The following is a 27,916-nucleotide window of genomic DNA, read 5'->3' on the forward strand; positions in this document are numbered from 1 at the left end:
ATGAAGTCACAGGAAGAGAGAGTCCAGAAAGAGCCCAGGGCAGAGCCCGGGGAGACACTCACAACCCAGGGTGATATGGACCAGGGTCCAGGGCAGGAGACCAAGAAGAAGCAGTCAGACAGGTAGGAGGAGAGCAGAGACAGAGACAGACACAGAGAGAGAGGAAGAGAGAAAGGAGACACAGAGAAAAGAGAGACGGAGAAAACAGAGACAAAGAGAGGAGACAGAGATAAGAGAGAGACACAGGGAGAGAGAGAAGAGACAGACACACAGAGGAGCCAGGGAGAGAAAGGGTCCCCTAAAGGCCGGGCGGAGGCTGTCCAGGACCTGGCCAGCGGCGTCCGAGGCCGCCGAGGTCAGGCAGGGTGAGGACGGAGAGGAGGCGCCGCTCGGAGCCTGAGCGCCTCGGGACAGAGCAATTTCGGTTTGACTGAGGAGGCCTGAGGGTGAATGCTTGTGCAACTGAAGTGACCTGAATGGAAAGGAACTGAAGGATATAGCGGCCATCTCCGAGGGCCAGCAGGGTGGTCTGGGTGGGCTCCCGAGAGGAAGCGGGTCTGAGGGAACGGAGCCCAGCCTCCCCAGCCCCCCCAGCCCAGGACCCTCCAGAGTCCACTCCGAGCTACGCTCCACTGCCTGCGACCTATAGGATCGAAGCCTCGCCGCCTCCTGCCTCCCTCCCTCTCCGCCTGCCCCTCCCCTTTTTTCCCCTCCCCTCCCTCTCCCACACCAGCCCAGTCCTAGGCCTGGACTTTCTGTCCCACGGCAGCCACCGTAGTGGGCGTTGGTACTTCCTGGGGGCTGGGAGACGGAGTGAAGGAAGGCGGGTTAAGCGAAGCAGAGTGGGGATTGGGCCAGGCTCGCGAGGGTAGGCGGAGCCTAGAGGGAGAGGTCAAAGGGCAGTAAATAGTGGTGATGTCAGGCGGGCAAGATGGCGGAAGGGTGAGATTCCCTATCCCGGCGCCGGGGCCCAGGGGCGGGTGGGGAGGCTGAGATGGAGGGCGGTGTATGGAGGCCGGAGGGGGCCAGTTCGTGGCTTTCGGAGGCGAGATCGGGCCGGGCGAGGGGCACCCGGAGGAAAAAGGAGAGAGCTCTGAGGGGGGAAGTCATGGCCGGGTTTAAGGCGCCCCCCCCCCCCGTCTGCCCCGCCCACCCCAGGTCCAGACTGCCTGTCCTCCCCACCCGGTGTTGTTCACATCTCCTCCAGGATTCCTGTCCCGCCCCCAGCCCAGGGGATATTCACCCCCCCCAACTATTCCTTGCCCCCCCCAAGTCCAGGGGATCTTCACCTCCCAGCTGTTTTTACTTTCCTCTAATTTCTGGAGATATTTATACACCCCAACATTCCCGTCCTCCTAGTCCAAGGGACACTCCCCCCCGGTACGCCTGTCACCTTAAATCCAGGGACTGTTCATCCCTCCAGTATTCCCGCCTTCCTAAGGCCGGGGTGTGTCCACCGCCCCGGTATTCCTTTCCACTTCCAGGGAATGCCTACCCTCAAGCATTCTCGTACTCCTGACCCCATTCCCCAAGTCCGTGGAATGTCCTCCCCTGCAAAGTCTGTGGAATGGCCACCCACCCCCCGTTTCTGTTCCCTTCACCAAGTCCATGGACTCTCCCCCCAAGTGTACCTCTCCCCCGCCCAAGACCCGTGGAACGTTCACCCCGGGATGTATCGAGTCCCCTCTTCCCACACTGTTCCTCTTTCCCCAGCATAGCATATGGAACGTTCCTCTCCTTCGCGTTCTTGCCGCCCTGCCCCCCCCCCCCCCAGCGACTGTTCACAAGAGCATTTACACGGACACAAACTGATCTGTCCCACACCGGTTCCTGTCTCCCTGCTCTCACTCCGGCTGTTTCCCCCACGTTCTGTTTCTGTTTGTCCACGTTCCCCCCAAACATCCCCCCTTACAAACGTGAACACCAGGCCCAGGGATGATCTCCAGGCACCCAGCACCCACAGGCAGCCCCATACGTGACTACTCCCCGAACCTCTTTGGAGACTGCTTCAGTGCCTTTGGAGTAGGGGTGGGGGTGAGAATTTACTTCTCAAACTTGCTGTTTCCTTCGCAGGGAGGATGGAGGCTGGTGGAGAAGCTGGCTGCAGCAGAGCTACCAGGTTGTCAAAGAGAAGGTAAAGGGGGACCAGGGTTCCTCACCCCTTCTGGGCCATACTTGTGGAGAGGCTTGGACTCTCCCTTCCCCATTGGTAGGGAATTCTGGCCTAGTTGTGTCACGTTTGTAGCTGATACGCATCTAGTGTTTTGAATCCAGAATCGTGCTCTATCCCCTTGACAATCTCGTCAGGCAGGGTAAGTATTGTCAGCCCCATTTTACAGAGGAGGAAGGAGACTGAGAAAAGAAGTGACCTGCATATAATAACATGACTGGTAAATGGCAGGGCTCATGATTCTGCCATGCCAAAGGTAATTAGGTGTGTGACCATTTCCCTTTTCTGTTTCCTGATCCGTAAAACATGTGGGTAAACTAGGGTATGTGGGGGGGGGGTGCACCTTCAAGCTCTGACACTGTGTATTTCTATAAATTATGCAGAGCCTAGTATTCTAAGTTATGGGGGATACAAAGATCAATGACTGTAATCACTCTCAAAAAGCTGACAATCTAGTTAGAGAAACAAAAAAGTATACTGTGGCTTGTGCCCAGGACCAGGTGCATGACAAAGAAAACAGTAAATACATCAGAGGAGAAGCTGACTAAGGGCTGGGACAATCAACAAAGGCCTCTTCAAAGAGGTGAAGCTTGAGTTTGTCCTTGACCACTGGGTGGGCTTTAGACTGGGAGAGAGAAGAAGAGCATTCTAGACAGGGACCTAGCATGAGCAAAGACAAAGAATCGGGAACGGGCCTGGCATAGTCACCGGGCCAGTTGGTCTGGAGTGGATACCATTTTTATAAAAGAATAGTGGGGAGCAAAGGTTGAACAAGTAGAATGATAGGATTTAGAGCTGAGATTAGACCTTATAGATTGTCTAGTCTGCCTTCTCATTTTACAGAAGCATAAGAAAAAGAAGAGACTCGCCCAAAGATCACAGATAGAAAATAGCAGAGCTGAGATCTGAACCTCGGTCCTCTGACCCCAAATCCAGCTGCCCCGTAGCACCTACATGACTCAGTAGAGTGGAACAAGGAAGACCTGGGTTCATATCTGGCCTTAGACACTTGACTAGCTGTGGGACCCTGGGCAGGTTGAGTAAAGCTTCAGTTTCCGCCATTTAAAAATGGAGATTCTAACATCATCTACTTCCTTTGATTGTGGTGAGGATCAAATGACATAATATTTGTCAAGCGCTTAGCACAGTCCCTGGCATATAGTAGGACCTACATAAATGCTTATTTCCTTCTTATTTCCACCTCTTGGCACTGCCATGTTATGGCTGGGATCCTGAGTGGTTCAGTAATGTGTGCGCTAATGCCATTCCAAGATTATTTGTCAAAACTAACTTCTGAGTTGACTATGAAGTTAATTACTGTTTACCTAGGCAGTAGACAGGTAAGACCAGTTTTGTTTCTCCAGAACAGGCTTTACTTCCTGGAAGCCTGTAGCTCTTAGTTTGACTAAGTCTTGGAAGCATTTGTAATCGGTAAAGCAACCTTTGGCGTTGATCCAGGCACTGTCCCTGATCCTGTCCTTAGCTATTCCTGTTGCTCTGGAGGAATGAATGATAGGATTTAACTTATAATAGGGGCCTCTGAGGTGCTTCCTTCCCATTTAAGGGCATTTCCTGGAGATTGAATGTGAAAAGCTGTAGTTCATTCATCCAGCAGCAGGCTATGACCTTCTGTGGGGGTAGCACTGTTGGGTTGGTTATTTATGTCTGATGCTGTCTGCATTGCCCCTTGTCCTGAGCACTGTGGGAGGAACAGAGGGAAGATAAGACCTGGATCTTGCCCTCTACCCTTGAGAAACTCCTGATTTGAGGAAGGAGACACCAGGTCCATTTGGGGAGACAGAATGTATCCAGAGGGAAGAGGTCCTAAAAAACAAACTAAGAATAGAGTGGATTTGGACAAGAAGATCACCAGAATCCTCCTGGCCTATACAATAAATGTAAATTATTGTAGCCTTACCTAATTACATACATAATTCCTAAGGGAATGATGGAATAAAGGAATTAAGTAGAACTTGTTAGGATTAATCCTGAAAGGTTTCATGGAGATTAAGTACATGGAATCTGGTTTGAAAAGGAAGTGTGTGGAAACAGCTGAAGGGAAGCTGGAGGCCTGTTTGATGTTGTGGGAAGGTTCCCTGGGCTCCTTCTGGACACTTAGCTTTGCCTAATGGCTCTGTGACTTCGGAATAGTCACTTCTCTTTCAGTCTGTCCCCCTGCTTTTTACTAGTGAAGATAATCTTTGCCCTGCCTTCATCACAAAGTTCTTACTCAAATTCTCCAGTGAATCTGATCTTATCAGCATAGATATTCCCTCCAGTCATAGCAAGCCCCAGCCTATCCAGTTGCCCATCCTATATGACCTTTATGTATGTCCTCCCATAGCAGGACTATTTTAAGGATCAAAATAAAATCATGTATGTGAAGAATCATAAACAGCATAAAAATACATGTCATTATAATCATCATTGTCATTATTATTAGTTTGATTAGAGCATTGTTTTCAAGATGGGGTGTTGGATGGTAGAGAGACTTGAGATTCCTGATTTTAGGAATTTGAATTTTGATATGAGCCTAGAATTGTAATCAATTGCTTCTGACATCTAAGTTCTAGATTGGATCTAGATTAGTGAGTTCAGTATTCAGATGCAGCAGGACCTGGAGGGTGGCCATTTGGGCCATGTTTGCGGGGGGGGGGGGGGGGGGGGGCAGGGTGGAGACAGGGATCAAGAGAGAGACCTAAAAGCATAAGAGATCTAGAGGTCAACCCTTGGTTTCCCACAGTCCACAGAAGCCCTGGAATTCATGAAACGGGACCTAACTGAATTCAGCCAGGTGGTACAGCACGACACAGCATGTACCATCGCAGCCACTGCCAGCGTGGTCAAGGAAAAGCTGACTGTGAGTATCTTCTTTGTGGGCAGAGCCAACTGCCTGCCTCTCACCTACTGACCCCAAGGGCTTCGGAGAACTCATCGTTGTGTGTTCTCAGGACCTTTAAGCCATTCTCTTACTCTCACTCTACTTTATTGTAGCCTTATGCCCCTGACTGCACCTATTTGCCCCTTGGGCCACTTGCCTTTTCTCTAGGAAGTCCTTGTTCAGTGAATAGCCCTCTTTAAGAAGTTAATCAAGGGATGACCCCTTTAATCAAAACTCAAAAAAAAAATCAAATTGGGAGGGGAAGACCAAAGGAGAAACTGTTACTATTTACTCTTCACTCTGAGGTAGGAGGGCAGAGACCTATTGTCTGATCTATGAGCTCCAGAGTGAATTTAAGGTTTGGTTTTTGAGAAAGAAATCTCCCTCTCCCTCGTCTCATTGCTCTGCCCAAAGGAAGGTACATTTCAATGGCTGAAGACTGCCTCCTTAACTTTGGGTTTACTGGCTAGATTTCTTTCTCACATAAAGGGGTCATCTCTTTTTTTTTTTCATTTTTCATTTTATTTTTAATTATTTAATATTTTTAGTTTTCAACATTGATTTCCACAAGATTTTGAGTTACGAATTTTTTCGTCATTTCTACCCCCCCCCAAGATGGCATATATTCTGATTGCCCCTTTCCCCAGTCTGCCCTCCCTTCTGTCATCACCAGACCCTGCCCCACCCACCCACCCACCACCTGCCCACCTTATCCCATTTCCCCTTACTTTCTTGTAGGCAAGAAAGATTTCTTTTGGGGGGGGGGGGGGGTTGCGGGAAGGCAGGGCAATTGGGGTTAAGTGACTTGCCCAGCTAGAAAGTGTGTCAAGTGTCTGAGGGCAGATTTGAACTCAGGTCCTCCTGACTCATGGGCTAGTGCTCTACTCACTGTGCCACCTAGCGTCCCCCACAAGATAGATTTCTATACCCCATTGCCTGTATATCTTATTTCCAAGTTGCATGTAAAAACAACTTTTTTGAACATTTGTTTTTAGAACTTTCAGTTCCAAATTCTCTCCCTTCTTCTCTCCCCAACCACCCTCCTTGAGAAGGTAAGCTGTTCAACATAGGCCACACATGTATCATTATGCAAAACACTTACATAATAGTCATGTTGTGAAAGACTAACCATATTTCCCTCCATCCTGTCCTGTCCCACTTTATTCAGTTTTCTCCCTTGACCCTGTCCATTTTCAAAAGTGTTTGCTTTTGACTACCTCCTCCCCCATCTGCCCTCCCTTCTATCATCCTCCCCTCTTATCCCCTTCCCCTCTACTTTCATGTAGGGTAAGATACCCAATTGAGTGTGTTATTCCCCCCTTAAGTCAAATCCAATGAGAGCAAGATTCACTCATTCCCCCTCACCTGCCCCCTCTTCCCTTCCTACAGAACTGCTTTTTCTTGCCACTTTTATGTGAGATAATTCACCCCATTCTGTATCTCCCTTTCTCCTCTCTCACCCCTTAATTTTATTTTCGTTTAGATATCATGCCTTCATATTCAACTTATTCTCTTCAGCTACTCTAATACTGAGAAAGGTCTCATGAGTTACAAATATCATCTTTCCATGTAGGAATGTAAACAAAATGGTTCAACTTTAGTAAGTCCCTTATGATTTTTTTTTCCTGTTTACCTTTTCATGCTTCTCTCGATTCTTGTTTTCGAAAGACAAATTTTCTATTCAGCTCTGGTCTTTTCCCTGAGATAGCTTGAAAGTCCTCTGTTTCATTGAAAGTCCATTTTTTTTCCCTTGAAGTATTATACTCAGTTTTGGTGGGTAGGTGATTCGTGGTTTTAATCCTAGCTCCTTTGACCTCCAGAATATCGTATTCCAAGCCCTTTGATCCCTTAATGTAGAAGCTGCTAGATCTTATGTTATCCTGATTATGTTTCCACAATACTCAAATTATTTCTTTCTGGCTGCTTGCACTATTTTCTTCTTGACCTGGGAATTCTGGAATTTGGTGACAATATTCCTAGGAGTTTTCTTTTTGGGATCTTTTTCAGGAGGCGATCAGTGGATTCTTTCAATTTCTATTTTACCCTCTGGCTCTAGAATACCAGGGCAGTTTTCCTTGATAATTGATTGCAAGATGATACCTAGGTTCTTTTTTTGATCATGGCTTTTCAGGTAGTCCAATAATTTTTAAATTAATATCTCCTGGATCCATCCTACAGGTCAGTGGTTTTTCCAATGAGATATTTCACATTGTATTCTATTTTTTCATTCTTTTGGTTCTGTTTTATAATATCTTGATTTCTCATAAAGTCACTATCTTCCACTTGCTCCATTCTAATTTTTAAGGTAGTATTTTCTTCAGTGGTCTTTTGGACCTCCTTTTCCATTTGGCTAATTCTGCCTTTCAAGGCATTCTTCTCCTCATTGGCTTTTTGGAGCTCTTTTGCCATTTGGGTTAGTCTATTTTTTAAGGTTTTATTTTCTTCATTATTTTTTTGGGTCTTCCTTTAGCAAGTTGTTGACTCACTTTTCATGATTTCCATTTTTTTCATTTGTTTGGTTCTATTTTGTAATTTCTTGATTTCTCATAAAGTCACTAGCTTCTACTCGCTCCATTCTAATTTTTAATGTGGTATTTTCTTCAGTGGTCTTTTGGACCTCCTTTTCCATTTGGCTAATTCTGCCTTTCAGGGCATTCTTCTCCTTGTTGGCTTTTTGGAGCTCTTTTGCCATTTGGGTTAGTCTATTTTTTAAGGTGTTATTTTCTTCAGTATTTTGGGGGGGTTTCCTTTAGCAAGTTGTTGACTTGTTTTTCATGATTTTCTTGGATCACTATCATTTCTCTTCCCAATTTTTCCTCTACTTCTCTTACTTGATTTTCCAAATCCTTTTTGAGCTCTTCCATGGCCTGAGACCAATTCATATTTTTCTTGGAGGCTTTTGATGTAGGATATTTGCCTTTGTTGACTTCTTCTGGCTGTATGTTTTGATCTTCTTTGTCACCAAAAAAAGATTCTGTAGTCTGCATCTGAGTCCTTTTATGCTGCTTGCTCATTTTCCCAGCCACTGGCTTGACTTTTGAGCTTTTGGTCAGGGTATGACTACTTACAGAGTGGAGAGTGCTTTGTCCCAAGCTTCAGGAGTTTTGCGCTGCTGTTTTCAGAGCTATTTTTATTCTGAGGTGGTATGATACTCCTCTCATGGCCTGGGCTCTAATCTCTGAGTACAAGCACTCCTTTCTGCCACGTAACTACCAGGAGGACTCCCTTTCCACAGTCACTGCAAGCTCTGCTGCACCAGTGCTCCGTCTCCCCCAAGAACCGCCAACCAGGACCGCAACCCAGATCCAAGCAGGGCAAAACAAGAGAACCCTGCCTCTGTGCCAGCAAAGGGCTTCCTGCACTCCCTCTCTGATCTGCCGCTTGATTCCTCCCACCATGTGGGCCAGGGGCTCCGGAAGCAGGTGCCACTGGAGCTCTGGAGCTGGCAGCCTGAGCTTCTCGTTGCTGCCGCCACACCACCTCTGCTGCCCCCAGGGCACTTCTGTCACCAAGATCCAGCAGTTTTCTCACTGTCTTGCTCTGTTGTCTTTGGCGTTTGTGGGTTGAGAGGTTTGGTAACTGCCACAGCTCAGTGATTTAGGGCCTTGAAGCCTGCTCCACCTGTCTACTCCCTGCCTGCGCTCTGCTCCCAGAATAGTGTGACAGACCCTTCCCAGGGACCATCTAGGCTGTCTTGGGCTGGAGACTTGTTTCCCTCTGCTATTTCGTGGGTTCTATAGCTCTAGAATTTGTTTAGAATCATTTTTTACAGGTGTTTGGAGGGTTTGGGGGAGAGCTTAAGTGAGTCCCTGTTTTCAAGCAGCCATCTTGGCTCCACCCCCCCCCCCACCCCCCCATCTCTTAACTTCTCAAAGAGGCCTAGTCACTGAATGGGCCTTACCTCACTCAGAGTGAGAACCTGAAAAGACCTTAGCCTAAAAGGACCAGGGTCTCCCAATGCATCCTGGGCCATCTCCAGTCGTCCTGGTGAACATCAGGCCACTAGAACAAGATGGCTCTGGAGGAGAAAGTGAAGCTGGTGACCTTGCACAGCCCTCCCTCACTCAGATCCAAGTCAACTGCAAGTCGTGTCATCATTTTTCTGACGTCATGGTCCTCTTCTTGTTCTTGTTGTTGATAAGGTATTGGGAGTTTGTTTATTTGTTTGTAGGCTTCAGTATGGAAGAGGACAGTTGGAGAGGTCTGGAAATGTACTTCCACCCCTCCCCCTCAAGCAGTTGCGACCTGGCTTGCCTTGAAGTTAAACCAGTTGCTTGTAATTGGCTGGTTGGAAGCCCTTGCACAAACTCCTTGCCCAGCTCTGAGCTTTGTTTCTCCTATCCCTTGCCCGCTTATGCCCTTTTCTTTCCAGTCTTCACGGTCCCAGGGTGGTCACCAAGCCCCAGACGGGAGGATGACTAGTTCTGAATTGGCATCCAGTACTCTTATCCTTTCTGTGTCTCCCACGCACTCAGTCACAATGTGAGTTTGAACCAAAACTCCTCTTTTCCTCCATTGACTTCTCTGCAGACTGAAGGTTCTTCAGGAGCAACAGAGAAGATGAAGAAAGGGCTATCTGACTTTCTCGGGGTGATCTCAGACACATTTGCCCCTTCCCCTGACAAAACCATCGATTGTGATGTCATCACCCTGATGGGCACACCTTCAGGAACCACCGAACTTTATGATAGTGCCAAGGTATGTGTCAGGTGCGCCCTGGGAACCCCATAGACAGAGACCAATCTGTGCAGAGTCCTGCATCTGGGCTCTGGGGAGAGAGACTCAGGAGGAAGAAATGGGTATCTCCCCTTGGATGTGCCTACAGAAGAGGGAAACAATATCTGACAGCTCTGATGAGGATGTCGATGCCTCTCATTCCCATGGCCTTTCCAGATTTACAACATGCTTTCTTAACAACCACCCTCAAAGGCAGGGAGTAAAAGAATTATTATCTATTTTGCAGATGAAGAAACTTCATCTGCCAGAGGTTAAATGACTTGTCAAAGATGGAGTCATTATTACGGACCTTAGGGAGTTCCTGATATAACAGGGAAACAGGCTATACCCTGAGAAAGACCCCAATAGTCATAATCATAGCTGACATTTCTATGTTTCCTTGGTTTATAAGCTCATTTATGTGAGTTATCTCATTGAATCTCCAGAGCAGCAGTAGGAGGGAGGTACACCTACCTCAGTGGATTAGCGATGGCTCAGGAGTCAGCCCTCCCTCCATCAAGGAAGACCACAGCTCATCCTGGGCATTTCTTATCCTCCATGGCCTCCTGTGGATCGTCCACAGAGGGCACACCCAACATGCTAGGGGCCCTCCTCTAAGCCAGAGGTTGGGAGACTACAGCTAGCTGGATTTAGCCCATGAGTTAAGAATGTTTTTTTCACTTTTAAATTCAGCAAAGCCATTCTTAGCTCCCCGACTTCACAGAAACAGGTGGCACACCACATTTGGCCACCAGTTGTAGCTTGCCAGGTATTCATTTTACTGATAAGGAAACTGAGTCTCAGAGAAGTAAAATGGATTCCCCAAGACAACGTAGCTGGCAAGCAGGGGAGCCAGCATTCAAACCAATAGGCCTAACATGCATCCACTTCTTTTTCTCTTATATTAAGCTGGCTCTCCTTCTCCCCTGTACCAAGTCACTCCCATGGTCACACGTCCAGTAGAAATCCTGGAGACTACTTCTGTAGGTGATTATAATAACCTGCTAACTGATGTTCTGCTACCAAGCTCTTTCATTGTCTCCCTTAAATACAACTCAAGTCATTTCCCTGAAACACTGACCCCATTTCCTACCAAAAAAACCATCCTTGTGCTGCATACAGGACCTTCCATTATTTAGCCCCAATCTACCTATCTGACCTTATCACTCATTTCCCAAGAGAAGGCTTCTGCTGTAACCAAGCTGGCTTTTTGAGTTCCTTGTTCTGCCTCAACTCTGAGCTTTGGCCCAGGTTGTCTTGCCCCACCACACCCCATCCCACCTCCCTGCCCCTTCTGTGCTTCAAAGCTGGCCTAGCCTTCAGGGCCCAACCCAAGACCTCCCGCTTTCCTGACTCCAAGAGCAGCTGGTTTGGGCCCTTAAAGCTCATACTGTCCCATGTTGCTACCCAGTCATACTTCTCCTGACCCAACAAGACCATGCTGTGTGTAGAAAGAGCCCTAGACTTGGGAATTGAGAACCTCTGCTTCTTACTGCCTGTGGTGGGCAAGTCACTTTTTTCTGGGCCTCAATTTCTTCCACTGTAAGATGAGAGGGTTAGAGTCCTAGAGATGTCTAGAGTCCCTTCTGGCTCTTAGAGTCAATGTTTCTTTTAGTCTATGTTTCTGTCTCCCAGATTCCCCTACAGTGGAAGGCCTTCAGTATATAAGGACTGAAGGAACATATGAATGCAGCTTTGGGGAATTGGTTAATTTTTCATTTTCATATTAATAACAAAGAAAAGCTTTGAATAATTCAGAATTACATAGATGTAGTTTGGCAAGGTATCTTTATTTATTGTTAGTGTGTTTTATAGGGCCATAGATTCAAAACTGGAAGAGATCTTTAGAAGTGATTAAGTCCAACCCCCTCAAAGAGGGTTGTAAGTGATTTGCTCAGGTTCACACGGCTAGTAAATATCTGAGTCAGTATTTGAACTCAAGTCTTTGTAACATGAATGCTGTGCCATATGGCTGCCTCCAGACAGCTTTTTAGAATAAAATAATGTTTACGCTGATCTTGACTCCAGTAGGTCCTCATTCCCTGAAAGATAAAAATCTAAACTTTTTTTTGCTTTTTGGCAGGGCAATTGGGGTTAAGTGACTTGCCCAAGGTCACACAGCTAGTACATGTGTCAAGTGTCTGAGGCTAAATTTGAACTCAGGTCCTCCTGACTCCAGGGCCGGTGCTCTACTCACTGCGCCACCTAGCTGCCCCAAAATCTGAACTCTTTATCCCAGCAGTCAAGTTAGATTGAGTTTCTAAGGACATGCTGACTGTGCTGGGACAGATATCCTGGTGGCATGCTAGGACCAGAGCTTCCTCTACCAGGGGTGGGGAACCTGCATCCTCGAGGCCACGTGTGGCCTTCTAGGTCCTTGGGTGTGTCCTTTTGAGTCCAAGTTTTACAGAACATATCTTTTATTCAGGGGGTTTGTTCTGTAATGTTTGGATTCAGTCTAGAAACTGGAGTCTAAATCAAATCAAGGACAGTGGCTCCATCCCCATTCTGCCCGCCACTCGGTGTGTTATTAGGCAATCAGTGACTTGAGGACATAGCTGGTGGGAGTGATGGCTCCTCAGCTTGTCATTAAAAATCCCCAAGGCTCATATGCTTAGAAATTAGTCCTAAAGTACCTCCCCATCAAAGCTTAACCTCTCTGAGGCTCACTTTCCTCCTTTGTAATGTAGGTATATCCCATCTAAAGACTTCAATTACTTCAGGGCTCTATGATTTCAGGTGCAGATCGCAAAGCCTCCATACCTTTGTCAAGGATCTGCACGAATCTGGCTGAACAAGATTCAGCCCCTGCTGACGAACTTATTCTTTGATGACTGACCAAGCCCATGACCAGGCCTTTCCTGAAGCCTCTGAGGCTTATTGACATTGGCTCCTGAGCCAGGCAGAGGCACACCAGCCCTCAGCTGGAAGGGCACTTAGGAGTTTGTGTCGCAGGCACTTGAATGATGGGCTGGGCTTAGGAATAGGGGTTTGGTTTGAACAGCTTGGCCAAGAAGACTTTGTGCTGGCTCCTGGGCAGCCTTCAGAATTAGTCAAGGCCATTATCAGGGTGGCTCTCAAATGTGCTGCCCATCACACATTACAAAGTGCTTTTCTGCAACAGCCTTGGGAGATGAGCAGTGGGAGCAGGATTGTTCCCATCCCCATTTCTCAGATGAGGGAACTGAGACCTCCGAGAGGTGAAGGGACCTACCCAAAGTGGTAATGCCAGGACCCATGGTCTTCTGACTCCCGGGGTAAAAGGGTGGATCTGCCTCACTCCACAGCGTTACATGCTGACCTGGGGCCTCCCTTGGGAGCTGGGGAAAACCTGCTAGAGCTGTCTCCTGGGTGTTAGGTGAAGAATGGAATATATGCCTCCTGAATAATGGGCTTCCAGAGGGAGCAAGAAGCAGACAGACCCAGTGACTGGGGGAGTGCTTCCTCCACAGGCTGGGCCCCAGGGAGGCAGGGAGGGATTGGCCAGCTCCCCTCAGGGGCCTGTCTCACTCTCTGTGCTTCTTTGCGTGTCTTGTGCCAGGCTCGTCTGTACAGCCTGCAGTCAGACCCAGCGACCTACTGCAATGAACCCGATGGTAAGTGAAAGGGGGGGGGGGGCGTGGAAACCACAGCCCCACCCTACCCTCATGCCCTAGGCCGTGGGGATGTACAGGGATGGAGGAGCCAGTGTGTCAGATGGGACTGGCTTCCTGTGCCCACACTGGTGACCAACCTTGCTGCTGCCAGTAGTGTTTCATGGCCCTGCTTAGTGTTCTGAAGCTCTTCATCAGAGAGTCATCGGATCAGGGATTCAGAGCCAGAAGGAACCCAGAGCATTGAACCTGAGTTGCATCCCCACTCAGTCTTTTACCGTCCTTGTGACTTTTTACAGGTCACTTAACTTCTCTGGGCTTCAGTTTGCTCGTTTCTAGAAGGAGGTACTTGGACTATAGATGGCCTCTCTAGGGTTGGTGCCTTCTCGCTCCCGTGACCCTAGAGGTGACGCAAGCCAACCCTCTGTTTTGTAGAGGCGGGACTCCCCATTGAAGCACCACCTCCTTCAGGAAACTTACTCCACTTCCTTCTCTTCCTGTTTTACCCCTACCCCCATGAACAATAAAGACCTTTTTTAGACCTCCTCTACCCTCCTTTGTTTGCAGCTCTCTAATACACTTAGTATCTAACTCCATGTAATATCTGAGTCTGTCTCCCTCCTTTACTAAAGAGGATCTTTAGTAAAGTATATGCTCTATGAAGCCTCGAACTCTTGTTTTCTCTGAACTTTGTATCTTCCCCCAGTCCTTGGCACAGTTTTCTACACCCAGAGGGCACTTAACTACGCTTGTCCTGTTGTATCATCCTGTACTGTATATCTGTTCCTTTCCAGGGCCTCCAGAGCTGTTTGACACCTGGCTATCTCAGTTCCATTTGGAGGAAAAGAAAGAAGAGATCTCCAATCTGCTCATCAGCAGCCCCTCCATCCGGGCTCTCTATACCAAGATGGTGAGGAGCCCTTTGGGGTGGGACTGAGCATGGCCAGCCAATGTAGGAGGCTCCAGGGCAGTTACTAGCAGAGCTAGCTGATCCAGGTGTCAGGGAACCAGGGGAGCAGGGTGTGACCTGAACCAAGGTGCAGAACCATTATGAGCAAGACTAACTGCCTTTCATCCATTCAGCAAACATTCAGCCCCCATGGACAGAGAGACTTGTTCTAAGAGTCAGGAGAGTCACAAAATTCAGGCCAGACGTAGACCCACTTCTCACAGAGCTCACAATCTATACAGGGGCCTATGGTTCACAATATTAGGTGAGTGCGTTAAGGAGTGTAAAACAGATAGGCAATGGAGAGGTGGGGATCAAGGAAAGCTTTTCCTGGAGAAAGCATTTGAGCCAAGTGTTAAACATTCTGCAGGCATTCATTCAGCAAGTGAGGAAGAAAGAATAGGGCATGTTGCAGGGAGAGGGAATTGGCCAGTTTAGGTCCATTGCCCATCTTCGACATCTGTTCTACACCTCCTGAATGTACTTTTTTACATGAGGTAAGGCTGGAAATGTGACAGTAAGCATATGTTGAAAGCTGAGGTGTGTCCGATTTTAGAGGAGCTTGAATATCAGATATGGGGTTTAGAACTTGACTCCATGAGAACTAGGGAACCAGTGAAGATGTGTGAGCAGAGGAGTGACATAATCTGGTATTTGTGACAATGCCTGATTGGGAATGGAAGGATTCCTCCAAGGGCCCAATGAAGTGTGTCCTCTTGAGGGGTTCCACATTGGTTTAAAGCTTGCTGGCAGATACTGATGGGTAAGCCCAAAAGAATCTTGGCACTTTGCAAAGGCAGCCTCTTCGCCTGTGATACATATAGACGTTCACATTTTTCCAGGTCCCAGCAGCTGTTTCCCACTCGGAATTTTGGCACCGATACTTCTACAGGCTCCACCACTTAGAACAGGTATAACCATCCTTGCCTGGAAAGGGCGGTGGGCAGGGTGTTTGGTGGGTGAGGGGGAATGGAAGAAAGGGCTTGGGGGAAGGCATCTTGACCCTCGTCTGTCTCTTCTCCCTCTCTAGGAAGAAGCCCGGAGGGATGCTCTGAAACAACGAGCCGAGCAAAGTGTTTCTGAGGAACCAGGCTGGGAGGAAGAGGAAGGTAAGTGAGGAAGGGCTATTTGGCCAAGTGTGCCACCTATGCAGTCACAGCCTGTGAGGAATTCTGCTGTGCTGAGGTTCTGGCGTTCATTCTTTCACAGATATACCAGCAGTGTGAAGAGCCATGAGCTATATATACATGTTAGATGAGGCATGATCCCTGCCCTCAGGGAGGAGACAGAATATGTGTGATGAGATAGGACACGATAAATGTGTTATTAAGGTGCCAAGTGCTGTTTGATGTCTGAGGGCATCATAGAGGAGACTGCGTTTGAGTTTGGCTTAAGAATATGTAGCAATTCCACAGGTGAAGAAGAGGATGAAGGGCTTCTCTGGAAGCTCTAATAGAAGTATTATTAGGACAGTTGTTGCCTCTCATGCCTGCCCAAATCCTTGCTAGGCATGTGTTAGGCATATGCTGGGACCCTGCTCAGTCACAATGGTAACCCCTTTTTTCCACTTTCCCATTCACCCCCACAGAGGGACCCTCAGCAACATCTCTGCTGAATGTGCAAGCCCAAGAAGAGGAAAAAGCTGCTAAGCCAGGCCCTGCCCCGACTGCTAAGGGTTTGGCCAGCCATCCTCACAGTCCTTCTGAGGAGAGTCTGGGAATTGTGGCTACACCCTCAGCAGAGGTCACCCCATCAGAGAGTAGCGAGAGCGTCTCACTTGTGACCCAGCTTGTCAACCCTGCTTTTACACCTGAAGCCCCCTCACTGGTGCAGACAGCCCCTGCTAAGGACCTCTCCCAAAAGCTTTTGGAAGCCACTTTGGAAGACCAGGTTCCCACAGCTGATGCAGGAGAGACGGGTCCACCTCCTGTGGAACGGCCCAAGCCTCCAACCCCCAGCGGGCGTCCAAACAGCTCTGAACCCAAGCCAGTGATCAGAGTAGAGACTCTGAGAGAGGAGGGACCAACAGACTTACGGGTGTTTGAATTGAACTCGGATAGTGGGAAGTCCACGCCTTCCAACAATGGGAAGAAAGGTGGGTCTGAAAGGCCAGAGCCAAGGAGGTGGTTGGGAGTATCCTTGTATACTGTATACCAACCCATCCTCCTTTGTTCTGGTCAGGTTCTTAGGGACAGAGCCAAATCGCCTCTGTCTTAACTGACTTTGGTCCGGTTCTCACTGGCCCTGGGCTGGGAGCAGTGATTTGGGAGCACCGTTGGTGATGGTGTTTTCAACTGAGGGGACCCCATTGTCATGCTGGTATTAAAGGATAAGGTGAAGAAAGAAAGGGACTTAGCTAAGAGTCACCAGATCTCATGGTGTGTTCATCTAGTGCTAAACAGTCCTTGTAGAGGATCCGAGTCAGAACCAGGAGCTTCCAGGGCAGCTGAGAAGGCCAGAGTCTGTCTGTCTGTCTGTCTGTCTGTCTGTCTGTCTGTCTCTACCTACACACACACACACACACACACACACACACACACACACACACACACAAATGTGGGTATTCAGGTGCTGAATGGTCCCCTGTACTCTCTCATCACTCTCTAGAAGCACAAGAGAAGTTAAATCCTTTCCAGCTCTCCTGAGGGAGAGGTGATGTGGGAGTGAGAGTAACAATAGTTCTCATTTCAATGGCAAGATAAGAATAATTGGGGAAAACTTCCTGGAAGGGTGAGTCTTGAGCTTCCAGAATGGTGTGATTTGCCAAGAAGGGCCAAAGGCATTCTAGACTGCAGGAATATCCTGAGACAGAGAAAGGGGAGGGAGCCTGAGGGCCACGTACAGAAGAACAGTGAAGATCCCAGCCTAGGAAAGGTAACAGTGCACTAGAGGGGAAGGGAGTCAGAACACCGGGGCTCCGGCCACATCTCTGCGGCTGACTTAATAGCGGACTAGTCCCCTTTATGGGCCTGTTTTCTTATGTAAACTGAGAGTGTTGAACTGTGGTCACAGGATCACAGGACTTCCCACTTGGTAGGGACCTTGGTAACTATCTGAGCCATTCCTGTCTGAAAAGGACTTTCCCCTACAGTGTACACAGGTGGTCATCCATGTATACTTGAAGACCTCCCATGAGGAGGCTCCCAGAGCAGGCCAGCCCAGCCCACTTTTGGATTGGTCTTAAAATTAAGTTCTTTTCTTATATTGAGCCTCAGTTTTCCATTTTGCAATTTCTTTTCATAGTCCCTAGTCTACTTCCTAATCAGATGCCATGTTCTAAGCACTTTGCAGGCTTTAAAGCCCTATATAAATGCCTAGCCATCATTATTTTCATTATTATTATCATTATTAATATTACTACTGCTACCTTCTGGGAGGAGATGGCCCTTCAGATATTTGAAGACAACTATCATGTCTGCAAACTCAACATCCTTAAGTAATGAGGCCAGTTGGTGGCACAGTTGATCAAGCACCTGCCCTGGAGTCAGGAGGGCCCGAGTTCAAATATGACCTTAGACACTTATTAGCTGAATGACCCTGGACAAGTCACTTAACCCTAATTTCCTCAAAAAAAGAAAAGAAATTAACTCAAGGCCTTTCACTACCTTGGCTACTCCTTCTGATATCTTTTCTTTCTCAAATGTGGCCAAAACAGAATACAGAATTATAGCTATGGCTGCCCAGGGCAGAGCGAAGGGGACAAGGGGACTACTACTTCCTCATTCCTGAGATGAGCCTTCTTGGCCACCTTCCTTCTCAGAACTTTGTGAAGTCCTAGGAGCCTTGGCAGGCAGGCAGTAATCATTTAACTGTCTTCTGTGTGCCAAGCACTGGTGCTGAGTGCTGGGGATACAATGACAAGCCAAAAGAGAGAAGCCCTGCCCTCGAGAAGCTTATATTCCAAAGAAGGAAGACCAGGGGGAGGGGGGTGCCTAGGACAGGGAGGAAGCAGGGCTAGCCTGGGCCCATCCCCACATTGCAGGGTGGATGTCGGGGAACAGTTAAAAAGGAAATGAGATAAGGGGAGTCAGGGCCAGATTTTGGAAAGCTTTGACTACCAGGACAAGAAGCCTGGCTGCCGGAGAGCAAAGCCCTGACTTGTTTCCATCGGCATTTGAAGAAGAGTGTTCTTGGGGCTACTGACAGGGGAGATTGGAGGCAGGGCAAACAAAGAGGAAGCCGACCTGGCATGAGACCATGATGAAGGCAGGCTGTGATAGGCTGGGAGTGGAAAGGAAAATTCTCGTCTAGGATTGTTTTGGAAAGATGTGGGCAGGAAGGAGGCGTTGAAGGTGTTGGGCCATTGGAGCCATTTGAAATGGCTCAGCCTAAGAGCACTCAATCCCAGGCCTCAGCAGGCACTCAAAAACTGACCCATCAGACAGGATGGTTGGCCTTCCCTGTCTGTCATCATCAGCTCATCAGCTGGGCCACTTACTCAGGTGTCCCCACGGGGAAGCACTTCACTTTCTTCTTCTGCAGAATAGGTATGAGGAGATCTGCCGGGAATGTTGTAGAATCTAAAAAGCTGTTTTGTTTTTTTAATTGCAACCCCATCCCTGTGCACACAAGAGTGTGGCAGCCAGGTGGCGCCAGAGGACGCAGAGCACTATGACCCTCAGCAGGTCGTGTCTGCCTGACTCCGTTTCGTCAACTCTAAAATGTGGATAATAACAGCGCTCACCTCCCAGGGTTGTTGTGAAGATCAGATGAGATATTTGTAAAGCGTTTATCACAGTGCCTGACACTTAGTAGGCCCTATAGAAATGCTTATTCCCTTTCCCCACTAAGAGTTGGTGGTGTTTCCCTAGTCTCCCCCATCTCCATCTTGAGGCTCGTGAGATCACTGCCTTTGTTCCCCCGATGGATTGTGCAAGTGATGAGGCAGATTGCCACAGTAAAAAGAAGGCTGGGTTCGGTGTCAGGAGATCCGGATCTGAATTCTGATGACCATTGACTAACATTAAGCAAATTAATTCACTTCTCAGAGGTTCACTTTCTTTATCGGAAGAACCAGAGTCTTGAAGTTAATGAAGGCTCTGTCTATCCCTGAGTCTTTGAGGATCCTCTGATAAAGACCTCTTAAAATCCTTTCCAGCTCTGATACTCAATAAACGTTAAGTAAAGTCTGTGTGTGAGGCCTAGTAGATACAAACATAGCAAACACCTGCCCAGCTCTTAGGGAACCTACAGTCTGATGAAAGAGGACAAGTCCCCAGGTGATTCTGATCGAAGGGAGTGTAACTAGAGACTGAAGCAAAGTATTTGGAGAAATTGCTCAAGGGAGAGAGACTTCACCTTTGAGGGAGATAGGGCATCCTCACTGGGCCTGGGAGGGAAGGCAGAGGAATGTCCACGAGGCAGAATGAGAATGGGGGCAGGACAGAGCTGACTTGGCTAGAACACAGGGTCCCTAAGGAGGACAGGAGTGCACAGGGAAGCTTCAGCCATGTCATGGGGAGCCTTGAAGACTAGTCAGGAGGCGAGGCTTTATTTGGCAAATTACAAGGAGCCAAAGAGGGTGCTGAGGAAAGTACTGACATGAGTAGGATCAGTGCGTTTAGACGATTCCTGTGCAGTAATGTGAAGGATAAATTGGAGGAAGGGCCCTGAAAATAAGTTCCTGGAAGGCAAGCACTGTGCTTTTTAACAAGGCCTTATCTGTCAAAGCAAAAGCCCACTTCCCACTTCCTCATAGCCATCATCCTCTTCAGCCCTCTTTTTCTGGGCCCTATCTTCTTCTGCCTTTACCTTCCACAATATCTTCAGCAATCTCCATTCTCTCATTAGAAGCTACCCTTCATCCTAGAACTTTTCCTGTCATGGGACTTACATTTTGCAGTCAGGGAAAGCTGGTTCCTTTCAGAAGACACTAAATCCCTGACCACCTTCTGCATACAAGAGACACACGGCCACTCTCAGACCCCAGTTGTATTGGAGAATTGCCACATGCCAATCTGTTAGCATAATGTGCCAAGTTTATATTACATAATTGTAACTGGCCTTCACTGCTCTTCAGTAATCTTTTTGTCTGTCCTTGATTCACTCACACTCCCTGGGGCAAATTCTCTAAACCTTCTCTCCTTAAGACCCTCATCCAGCCTGCCTTTCTGGACTGATTTGACATTTCTTCCCACTTCCCACCCCCTTACCTTTTTTCAGGCTCTTATCTAAAGTGCCTGCCTCACCTCTGCCCCTTAGAACCTTAATTCCTTTTCAGGGTTCAGTTCAGATGCCCCTTCTTCCTCAGAACCTTTCCTCTTAGCTGTCAGTGCTCTCTCTCTCCCCTCAAACGATCACTGGTTTATTTAGTTAGAGCAAGTTATCGTTTCACCTCCTCTAAAAGGTAGTTCCTTGAGGGCAGGGACTGCTTTTCACTTTGTCTTTGCATCTCCTGCCTAGCACAGGGACTAGCACATAGTAGGCAAGTTAGTAAATGCTTGTTTGAATTGCCTCCCCTTTTATCTGCCTTTTCTTCCCTGCCATAGACCTCAGAACCTCTTGGCCTTGTTCTGTTCTCTTCTCTTCTGTGATTCAGCCAACACTGGTACTTGTGCCCTTGATCCAGTTTCCTCCCGTTTGCTCTGAGAGTTTGCTCCTGCAGTGACTCTCTCATCTTTAATCTCTCCCTATTGCCTGACTCTTTCTCTGCAAGCTACACACATATCTCTAGGTCTCCTCTGACCATTCAGAATCATTTACTCTTGTGAGCTCCTTAAACTACTGGCCTTTTTTCCTTTCACTGCCAAACACCTAGGGGAAAAAAAAGAAAAGAAAAACCATCTACACTTGTAGCCAGTTGTTCACCCCCTGCTCACCCTTTTTCAACCCCTGGCCTCCAACCCTACTCCTCTAATAAAACTGTTCTCTCCAAGGTTACCAATGATCACTGTGGTTATTGAATGCAGTGGCCTTTTCTCAGTTCTCTTTCTGTTTGTCCTTGGTGTATCTCTTGGTATCAGGCATTTATTAAACATTTACTATGTGCCAGGCACTGTGTTAAGCACTGGGGATATAGAGAAAGATGAAACAGCTCCTCCCCTCCAGGAGATCACATTCTTAAGAGGGAGGCCTGTGTGACTAGATGGATGAAAGGTAATCCCAGAGGAAAGACACCCATAATAGCCAGCATTTCTGTAGTACTTTAATGTTTATAGAATGCTTCACAAGTACCTCATCAGAGCTTCACAACAACTCTGGGAGGGAGGTGCTCATATCTCCATTTTATAAGCTTTAGGAAGCTGAGAAAGGCTGGTGACTTGCCCAGGGTCACACAGCTAGTAAGCATCTGAGGCAGATTTTGAGCTTGGGTCTCCCTGATTCCAAAGTTCCCTGTGCCCCTAGTAGCTAGGGGAATCCAGGAAAGGCTTCCTCCAAAAGATAGAATTTGAGCTGCCTTGGACAGGGAAGCCAGGAGGTGGGGGGTAAGGCATGAGGACAGCCAGTGAAAAAGCATGGAGTCCAGTCATAGTATAATTTTGAGAGATGGCAAGAAGGCCTGTATGGCCTCCAGTGGATTGTAGAGTATGGAGAGAGAAATAAAGTCTAAGAGGGCAAGAAGAGTAGGAAGGGGCCAGGTTGTAGGGCTTTATGTGCCAAATGGAAGATTTTATATTTTAGCCTGGAGGTAATAGAGAGTCATTGGAATTGACAGAGTGGTATGGTTAGCCCTATACTTTAGAAAAATCACTCACTTGCACAGCTGAGTGGGGAATGGATTGGAGTGAGGAAAGACTTGAGGCAGGGAAGCCAGTTAGAAAGCTATTGTAGTAATCCAGGAAAGAGGTAATAATGGCCTGAACTAGTGTGTAGACTTGGTACAGAGAAGGGAGTGTTGTAAAGGTAGAAATGATTGGAATCTTACTTTGGACATGTTGCGTTTGAGATGCCTATTGGAGATCCAGTTTGAGCTGTCCAAAAAGGCCCCCCAAAGCTCAGGAGGTAGACTAAAGAGACAGAAGAAGCCAGGGAGAACAATGTCCCAAGCACCTCTCTCCTCCTGGATGGTCTCTCTTTTGTAGCATTATTCTCCTACCTCTGAGTGCTCCGTAGTCTCCTTTAATGGTTCACCATCTACCTCCTGCCCGCTAATCATGGATGTTCTCCAAGGTTGTGGCCCAGACTCTCTTACTTCTACTTTCTCTTAGTGACTTTATCATTTCATCTCTTTACAGATGACTCCCAAGTCTCCTAAATACAGCCAGAACTATCTATAGCCGTGCATCGCCTGCTAGACATTTCCTTGGTGTCCCACTAGTATTTGAAACTCAGTATGTCCCAAAACAGGACTCATTATCTTCCCGCACTAAGCCTGTCCTCGGTCTTCCTCCAAAAACTTCCCTTTTGCTATCCAGGCAGTGCTTGCCTTCTGCTCCTCCAGTTTTACATCCTGGGAGTCATCCTTAACACTTTGCTTCCCCTCACTCCCTATAACCGTTCAGTTGCCAAGTCTTGTCAATTCTATCTCCATAACTTCTCCCCAGTCCATGCCCATCTTGTCACTCATTTGTCTCCTGAGCTTGCTCAGGCTCTCATCACTTCTTGCCTGGCTGCCAAAAGCATCATCCTGCCCATGAGTTCGGAATCAGAGGATCAGCTGCAAAGCTAAGAAGGGACCTTGGAGGCCATCTAGTCTAGCCTCCTCATTTTAAAAATAACAGAACTGTAGCCTAGAGAGGTTAAACAACATTGCCCAAAGTCATGCAGTTGAGGAAATGTCAAGAGGTAGAATTTGAACCCACATCCTAGACCAAATGCTTGTTCCATTAATGGACTTAGTTTTTAATCCTAGCTCTGTTACTTAGGACCTGTAGCACTTTGGCAACTTAAATTCTCTGGCCCCCAGTTTCCTAATTGATAAATGAAGGGATGGATCTTTGGGGCCCTCTGCATCTATGATCACCCTTCTGTTCAAAAACATGTACTAGCTGGCTCTGTTGCCTCTAAAATACATTTGTAGCCTGCCATAGTCTGACTTCCACTCTCCTCCTCTTTTTTCCCATGTGACCACCCTTCACATAGTCTACATTCAACCCAGATGATAATCCTGCAGTTGTCCAAGTAAAGTATTGTTGCACCTTCCATCTCTTAGCTTTACGTGGCCGTTCCCCTGCCTGCAGTGCACATCCTCCTCACCTTGGGTTAGAATCCCTAGATTCCAGGTGATTCCTCTTGCTCCCAGGTCTTTCTTATCTTCCCCACTCCCAAGTGAATTCTTTGCTAATCCTTGAAGCTGCTACTACTTTGTCCCTCTTCAAGTTACCTTGTATTTACTTTTAAATGTTCATTTTGTGTCTTCCAATAGAATGTAACCCTCCTTGAGGGCAGGACTGGTTTGAGGTTTTGTCTTTGTATGACCAGTGCCTAGCACCATGATTTATGCTTAGTAGGTATTTAAATGTGTTTTGAGTTGAGTGGACTGGAGGCTGGAGGATAAGTTAGGAGGAGGTTAGAGTTGAGGCCATAGATGAAGGCTTAGAACATTCCAGGCCATTCTGCCATTCCCTATGTAAGGAGAATCCCCAAATCTCCTACTTCCTGTGGGGTCTCCCATACATAGCCTGCAGGCCTGCTAGAAGTACAGCTGTAAAAGTGGGAAGATTTAGTGGCCTGCCCACCCAGAGCAGAAGTCAAGCATCTGATAAAGAGAGCTAGAAAGTCAGGCTACCAGACACTCTTACACCTCATGCTCCATGTAGGGGGAGTACAGAGAATGCTCAGGAGGAATGGAGAGGTTTCCCCCCACCTCACCCGCCCCCAACTCCTCCTAGCAGTTGAGAATCAGCCTTGTGGCTGACTTGCTGTGTGATCCTTCTCTGGATCCTCCTCATTTCTTAGTAGCTTTCCTGTACAGTCAAATCATATGGCATGTAAATGCTTTGCAAACCTTAAAGCATTAGGTCAGTGGTAACTGTTATTACAGTAATATCCCCAAATTCTTATCACTTATTTCCAACTGCCTGCTAGGCATATTTAGTCTGGAGAAGAGAAGGCTGTGTGGCAAGATAAAAGTATTTGAAGGGATGTCTTGGGGAAGAGTGATGAGATGTGTTCTGGTTGGCTCCAGAAACCAGAATTAGGAGCAAATGAAGGAAACTGGATGGAGGTGAATTTCAGTCCAGTGTAAAGAACAGTCAGAGGTTTCCAAAGTGAGTTACTGAGCTCCGCATCACTGTCCTTGTCAGGGCCTTCACATGGATGATCAGGTATTGGTTGAACTAGATACTAGACAGCCTCTGGGTTTCCTTCCGGCTCCAATGAAACGGTCTTTTTAAGGTCCCTTTTTTAGCCCCACATCTGTGATCCCATGATTCTACATGTATCTTGCATGGGACTGAGTGATCTTACATATATATATTTTGCTTGGTATTTAGAACTGAAAAGCACCTTAGAGATCATGTTGTCTAAATATGCTGATTATCAGACACCCAGTCTATCAGACACTATCCCCCAATATAGGCAATCAGAAGGAATAACATTGATAATGATAACTGTCTTATAGCACTCCAAAGTTTGCAAAAGGCTCTGCATCCATTATCTCATTTGAATCTCACAACCACCCAGTGAGACGAGTACTACAAATACTATCTTCCCATTTTGCAGGCCAAGAAATGGGCTGAGACAGATTGTGTAACTTACCCCAGGTCACACGGCTAGTAAGTGTGTCAAATGTCTGAGGTTGGATTTGAACTCAGGTCCTCCTGACTCCAGGGCCAGTGCTCTACTCACTGCGCCACCTAGCTGCCCCTGCTAGCTTCTTCTTTGAGCACCCCCAGGGCCCTTACTATAGAGATGGAAGGAGGGCTTCTGACGCATCAGCTGGGAGCAATCATTCTTGGTTGCTGGGTTGGGGCAAGGTATGACTCCCTTCTGAGATCTCACAGAGTCCTAGAAGTCTCTAGTCAAAAGGGATAGGTTCTAGGAAATGGAGACATTTATGGCTGTTCTGGGTTCACTGGGACAAGTTTGAGCTTCCTTTAGGATGTGCTTTAGCCCCAAGCCTTCTCTTTGCGTCTGGTTTGGTTCTAGGTTCCAGTACTGACATCAGTGAAGACTGGGAGAAGGACTTTGATCTGGACATGACTGAGGAGGAGGTACAGCTGGCCCTGTCCAAAGCTGACGGATCTGGAGAGGTGAGGCTGGGCTAGCTAGAGAGGGGCCCTCCAGAAAGAGCCACCCCATCTCCACTTGCAGGGTCTGAGGTACTTTGGCAACAGCTTCTTCTCCCTTCCCTGCTCACAAAGTCCTGGGGCTAAAAGGACATTAGACATTTCCTTATCCATCACTAGGAAGGCAGCTAAGAGCTGAGGGCCACCAGTGAGCCAGCCCATCACTTAAGTCCAGCACCCTTCAGTGAGCAGCAGCCTGTTCTCAGCAGGGAAGAATGCCACTAAGCTTTCCTTCTCTCATCCCAGGGAGATGAGCATAGTTGACACTGTGATCAGTAACAAGGCAAAGGGTAATCAATCTAGTGGGACTGTGTCGCAGAGATGTACATAAGGGATTCAGGCAAGAGAGGGACCATCTAATATTGGGCAGACAGAATCAGTTGATAGACCTAAGTTAGGGGCAACTCTGGTCCCCCATGCTGCCGGGCGGGGGTGTTATAACCTCAGGGGGTTTCTGGTCTTTAGAAGTCCCTGGCTCTTCAAATGCCAGTGAGAGCCAGAAGGGCCTATAGGCATGCTCACCAACCCTTTTGCTGTTGGGTGGTTTGGGGATAAGTTGGAGTTGGAAAAGTAAATACAAATGTCTGGTTTTTGTTTTTTGTTCTTCCCCTCACTCCTATTTGCAGCTGGAAGACGTGGAGTGGGAGGACTGGGAATGAGGTGGGAGGGCTTAGAGAGAACAGCTCCTCCACACAGGCCCCCACCTCCCTCGAGGCCTGGTCCTGGATGGCACCACGGACATTCCTCCATCACCCAGTGCTGTCTGTTCCATCGTCTGAGTACAACCCATGCCCCTCTCCTGGAGAGAAGGCCTCTTCCAGTGCTCTTCCAGGGGTGCTGTCTCTGAGGCCAGACAGTGTCACGTGACCTGTGCCAATTCTTGCATAGGGGGAGGGGAATCCCACCACCACCACCACCTTTGAAGAGTCCATATTTCTCTGCTGTAAATCCACTGCCCTCAAGCAGTACCTGCAGTGGCCTCCTGTCCATCTGCCTGCTTGTGTATGTGGAAGCTAAGCCTACAAACCACTTTTGATCCAGCCCCAGTGGTGCCCTTTGCTCACCTGTTGTCCCCTCCACGTCCTGTCTTTCAGCTAAAAGAAAGGAGGGGACAGCTTCTGACAGCCCCTTTCCTGCCTTAGCTCCATTTCCATCTTTTCCCCAGCAGCTACTTTACCTCCCTCATGTCTTTCCTTACCCTGCCACAGGTGGCCTTCTTTGTCTGATTCTACTGGCTGGGGAACGAAGGGGAACATACATGTTCACTTGTCCTCTGGGGGATGTGGAGGGTTCCTGTTCCTTAGTGAAAGACTCTGTCTTCGGGGACTCCTCTTCCTTTGCCAGGCCTTTTCTTCTCTGTTCGTAAGGCTCAAGTGATCTCTGTCTTTCAGATTCTAAGTGGGTACTATAGTAGTGACTGGGGACCAAGTGCTGCCCACCACCACCATCACCACAATCCTGATATTTCAAAACCACCCTCTCCCAGTGCCTCTTACAGCACCTGCTTCTCACACATTCAAGGAACTGTGTTTCTGAGTGTGAGGACACGCTCTTCTGCCATTTCTTGCTCTGTTCTCTTCTCCTGCCGCCCTGAGCCAGGAGGAGCAACCTTCAAGCTCTTCTCTTGTTCCTTGGTGGGGGGTGGAAGGACCTTCCCCAGTCCTTTCCCTTGGAGTCTAGGAAACACACCACGTGGAATGTAACTGCTTCCCAAGCAGGATAGAAGGTACAGTCACAGTCCCTGAGAACACTCTTCCAGCCTTCATCGGGTAAGCCATGAGACCCTCCCCCGTTGCTTCTCCTTGGGGCATGTGTGGTGGGGCAGGCCCACAGTCATCCACACCTGCCCCCTGACAACATTTGGCTAGTGTGGATTTTTCCCCCTTTCCCTAAATATCTCTGGTTCTGGGGAGATAGGGGCTTCTGTCTTCATTCTCTCTTTGCCTCCTTCTCTGGGTGGGGAGGGGCTTGCTGGGGTTCCTGTACACCCTCATGCTGCTTCCTATTGCTGCCCTGTGGACTCATGTACATAGGCCAGTGTGTTTGACAACCATCGTAAAAGGGTCGAGGTCCTGGGGTAAGGGGAGGGTGGCAGTTAGTCGTGTTCATCAAGAAAGTCAAGTTGGGGAAAATGCTGAATCTTTCTCGGGGGGTGGGAGGGTGGGAGTTTTCTCTTTGTAATGTTTAGTTTAACCTTTTTGGTTGTTTGTGCAATATTATATATTTTAAATTATAATGCATCTCCCCAGAGCATTTTGTAGCTGGGAAAAAGAAAAAAAAAGATTCTAACAGCTGTTAGTTTTGTAATTTAAAAACCCCACAGAGAAACTTTGTCCCAAACCTTTTGCAGACTCGCAGTTAACAGCTATTAAAGACATTCAACATTAGCCAGAGGCGTCTGGGGCTTTGTTCTTGTCCTGCTTAGTGGTTCTGGATGGG

At 47.8% G+C, this 27,916-nt stretch overlaps 1 protein-coding gene across 2 annotated transcripts; it reads left to right on the forward strand.

Moving 5' to 3' along the window:
• On the forward strand, positions 1 to 27,864 carry BSDC1 (BSD domain containing 1). 2 transcript variants are annotated; one of them, XM_036745690.1, is made up of 11 exons: positions 1 to 122; positions 2,074 to 2,134; positions 4,914 to 5,030; positions 9,582 to 9,749; positions 13,309 to 13,363; positions 14,155 to 14,270; positions 15,152 to 15,220; positions 15,340 to 15,418; positions 15,898 to 16,404; positions 25,338 to 25,441; positions 26,104 to 27,864. In XM_036745690.1, exons 1-11 carry the CDS (start codon positions 1 to 3, stop codon positions 26,134 to 26,136), a joined length of 1,431 nt encoding a protein of 476 aa, XP_036601585.1. In that variant the 3' UTR covers positions 26,137 to 27,864. The 2 variants fall into 2 exon arrangements, with proteins under 2 accessions (XP_036601585.1, XP_036601586.1); XM_036745691.1 differs by lacking the exon at positions 1 to 122 and adding an exon at positions 895 to 942.
• The last annotated feature ends 52 nt before the right edge of the window (positions 27,865 to 27,916 follow it).

Source organism: Trichosurus vulpecula, chromosome 2 (genome assembly GCF_011100635.1).
Source record: "Trichosurus vulpecula isolate mTriVul1 chromosome 2, mTriVul1.pri, whole genome shotgun sequence".
Taxonomy (NCBI): domain Eukaryota; kingdom Metazoa; phylum Chordata; class Mammalia; order Diprotodontia; family Phalangeridae; genus Trichosurus; species Trichosurus vulpecula.

Bases quoted from the DNA above. Each gene is read 5' to 3' on its own strand.
- BSDC1 (XM_036745690.1), top strand. From the start codon at position 1: ATGAAGTCACAGGAAGAGAGAGTCCAGAAAGAGCCCAGGGCAGAGCCC. The intron at 13,364-14,154 runs GTAAGTGAAAGG...GTTCCTTTCCAG, and splicing joins CTACTGCAATGAACCCGATG to GGCCTCCAGAGCTGTTTGAC. The intron at 25,442-26,103 runs GTGAGGCTGGGC...TCCTATTTGCAG, and splicing joins AAGCTGACGGATCTGGAGAG to CTGGAAGACGTGGAGTGGGA.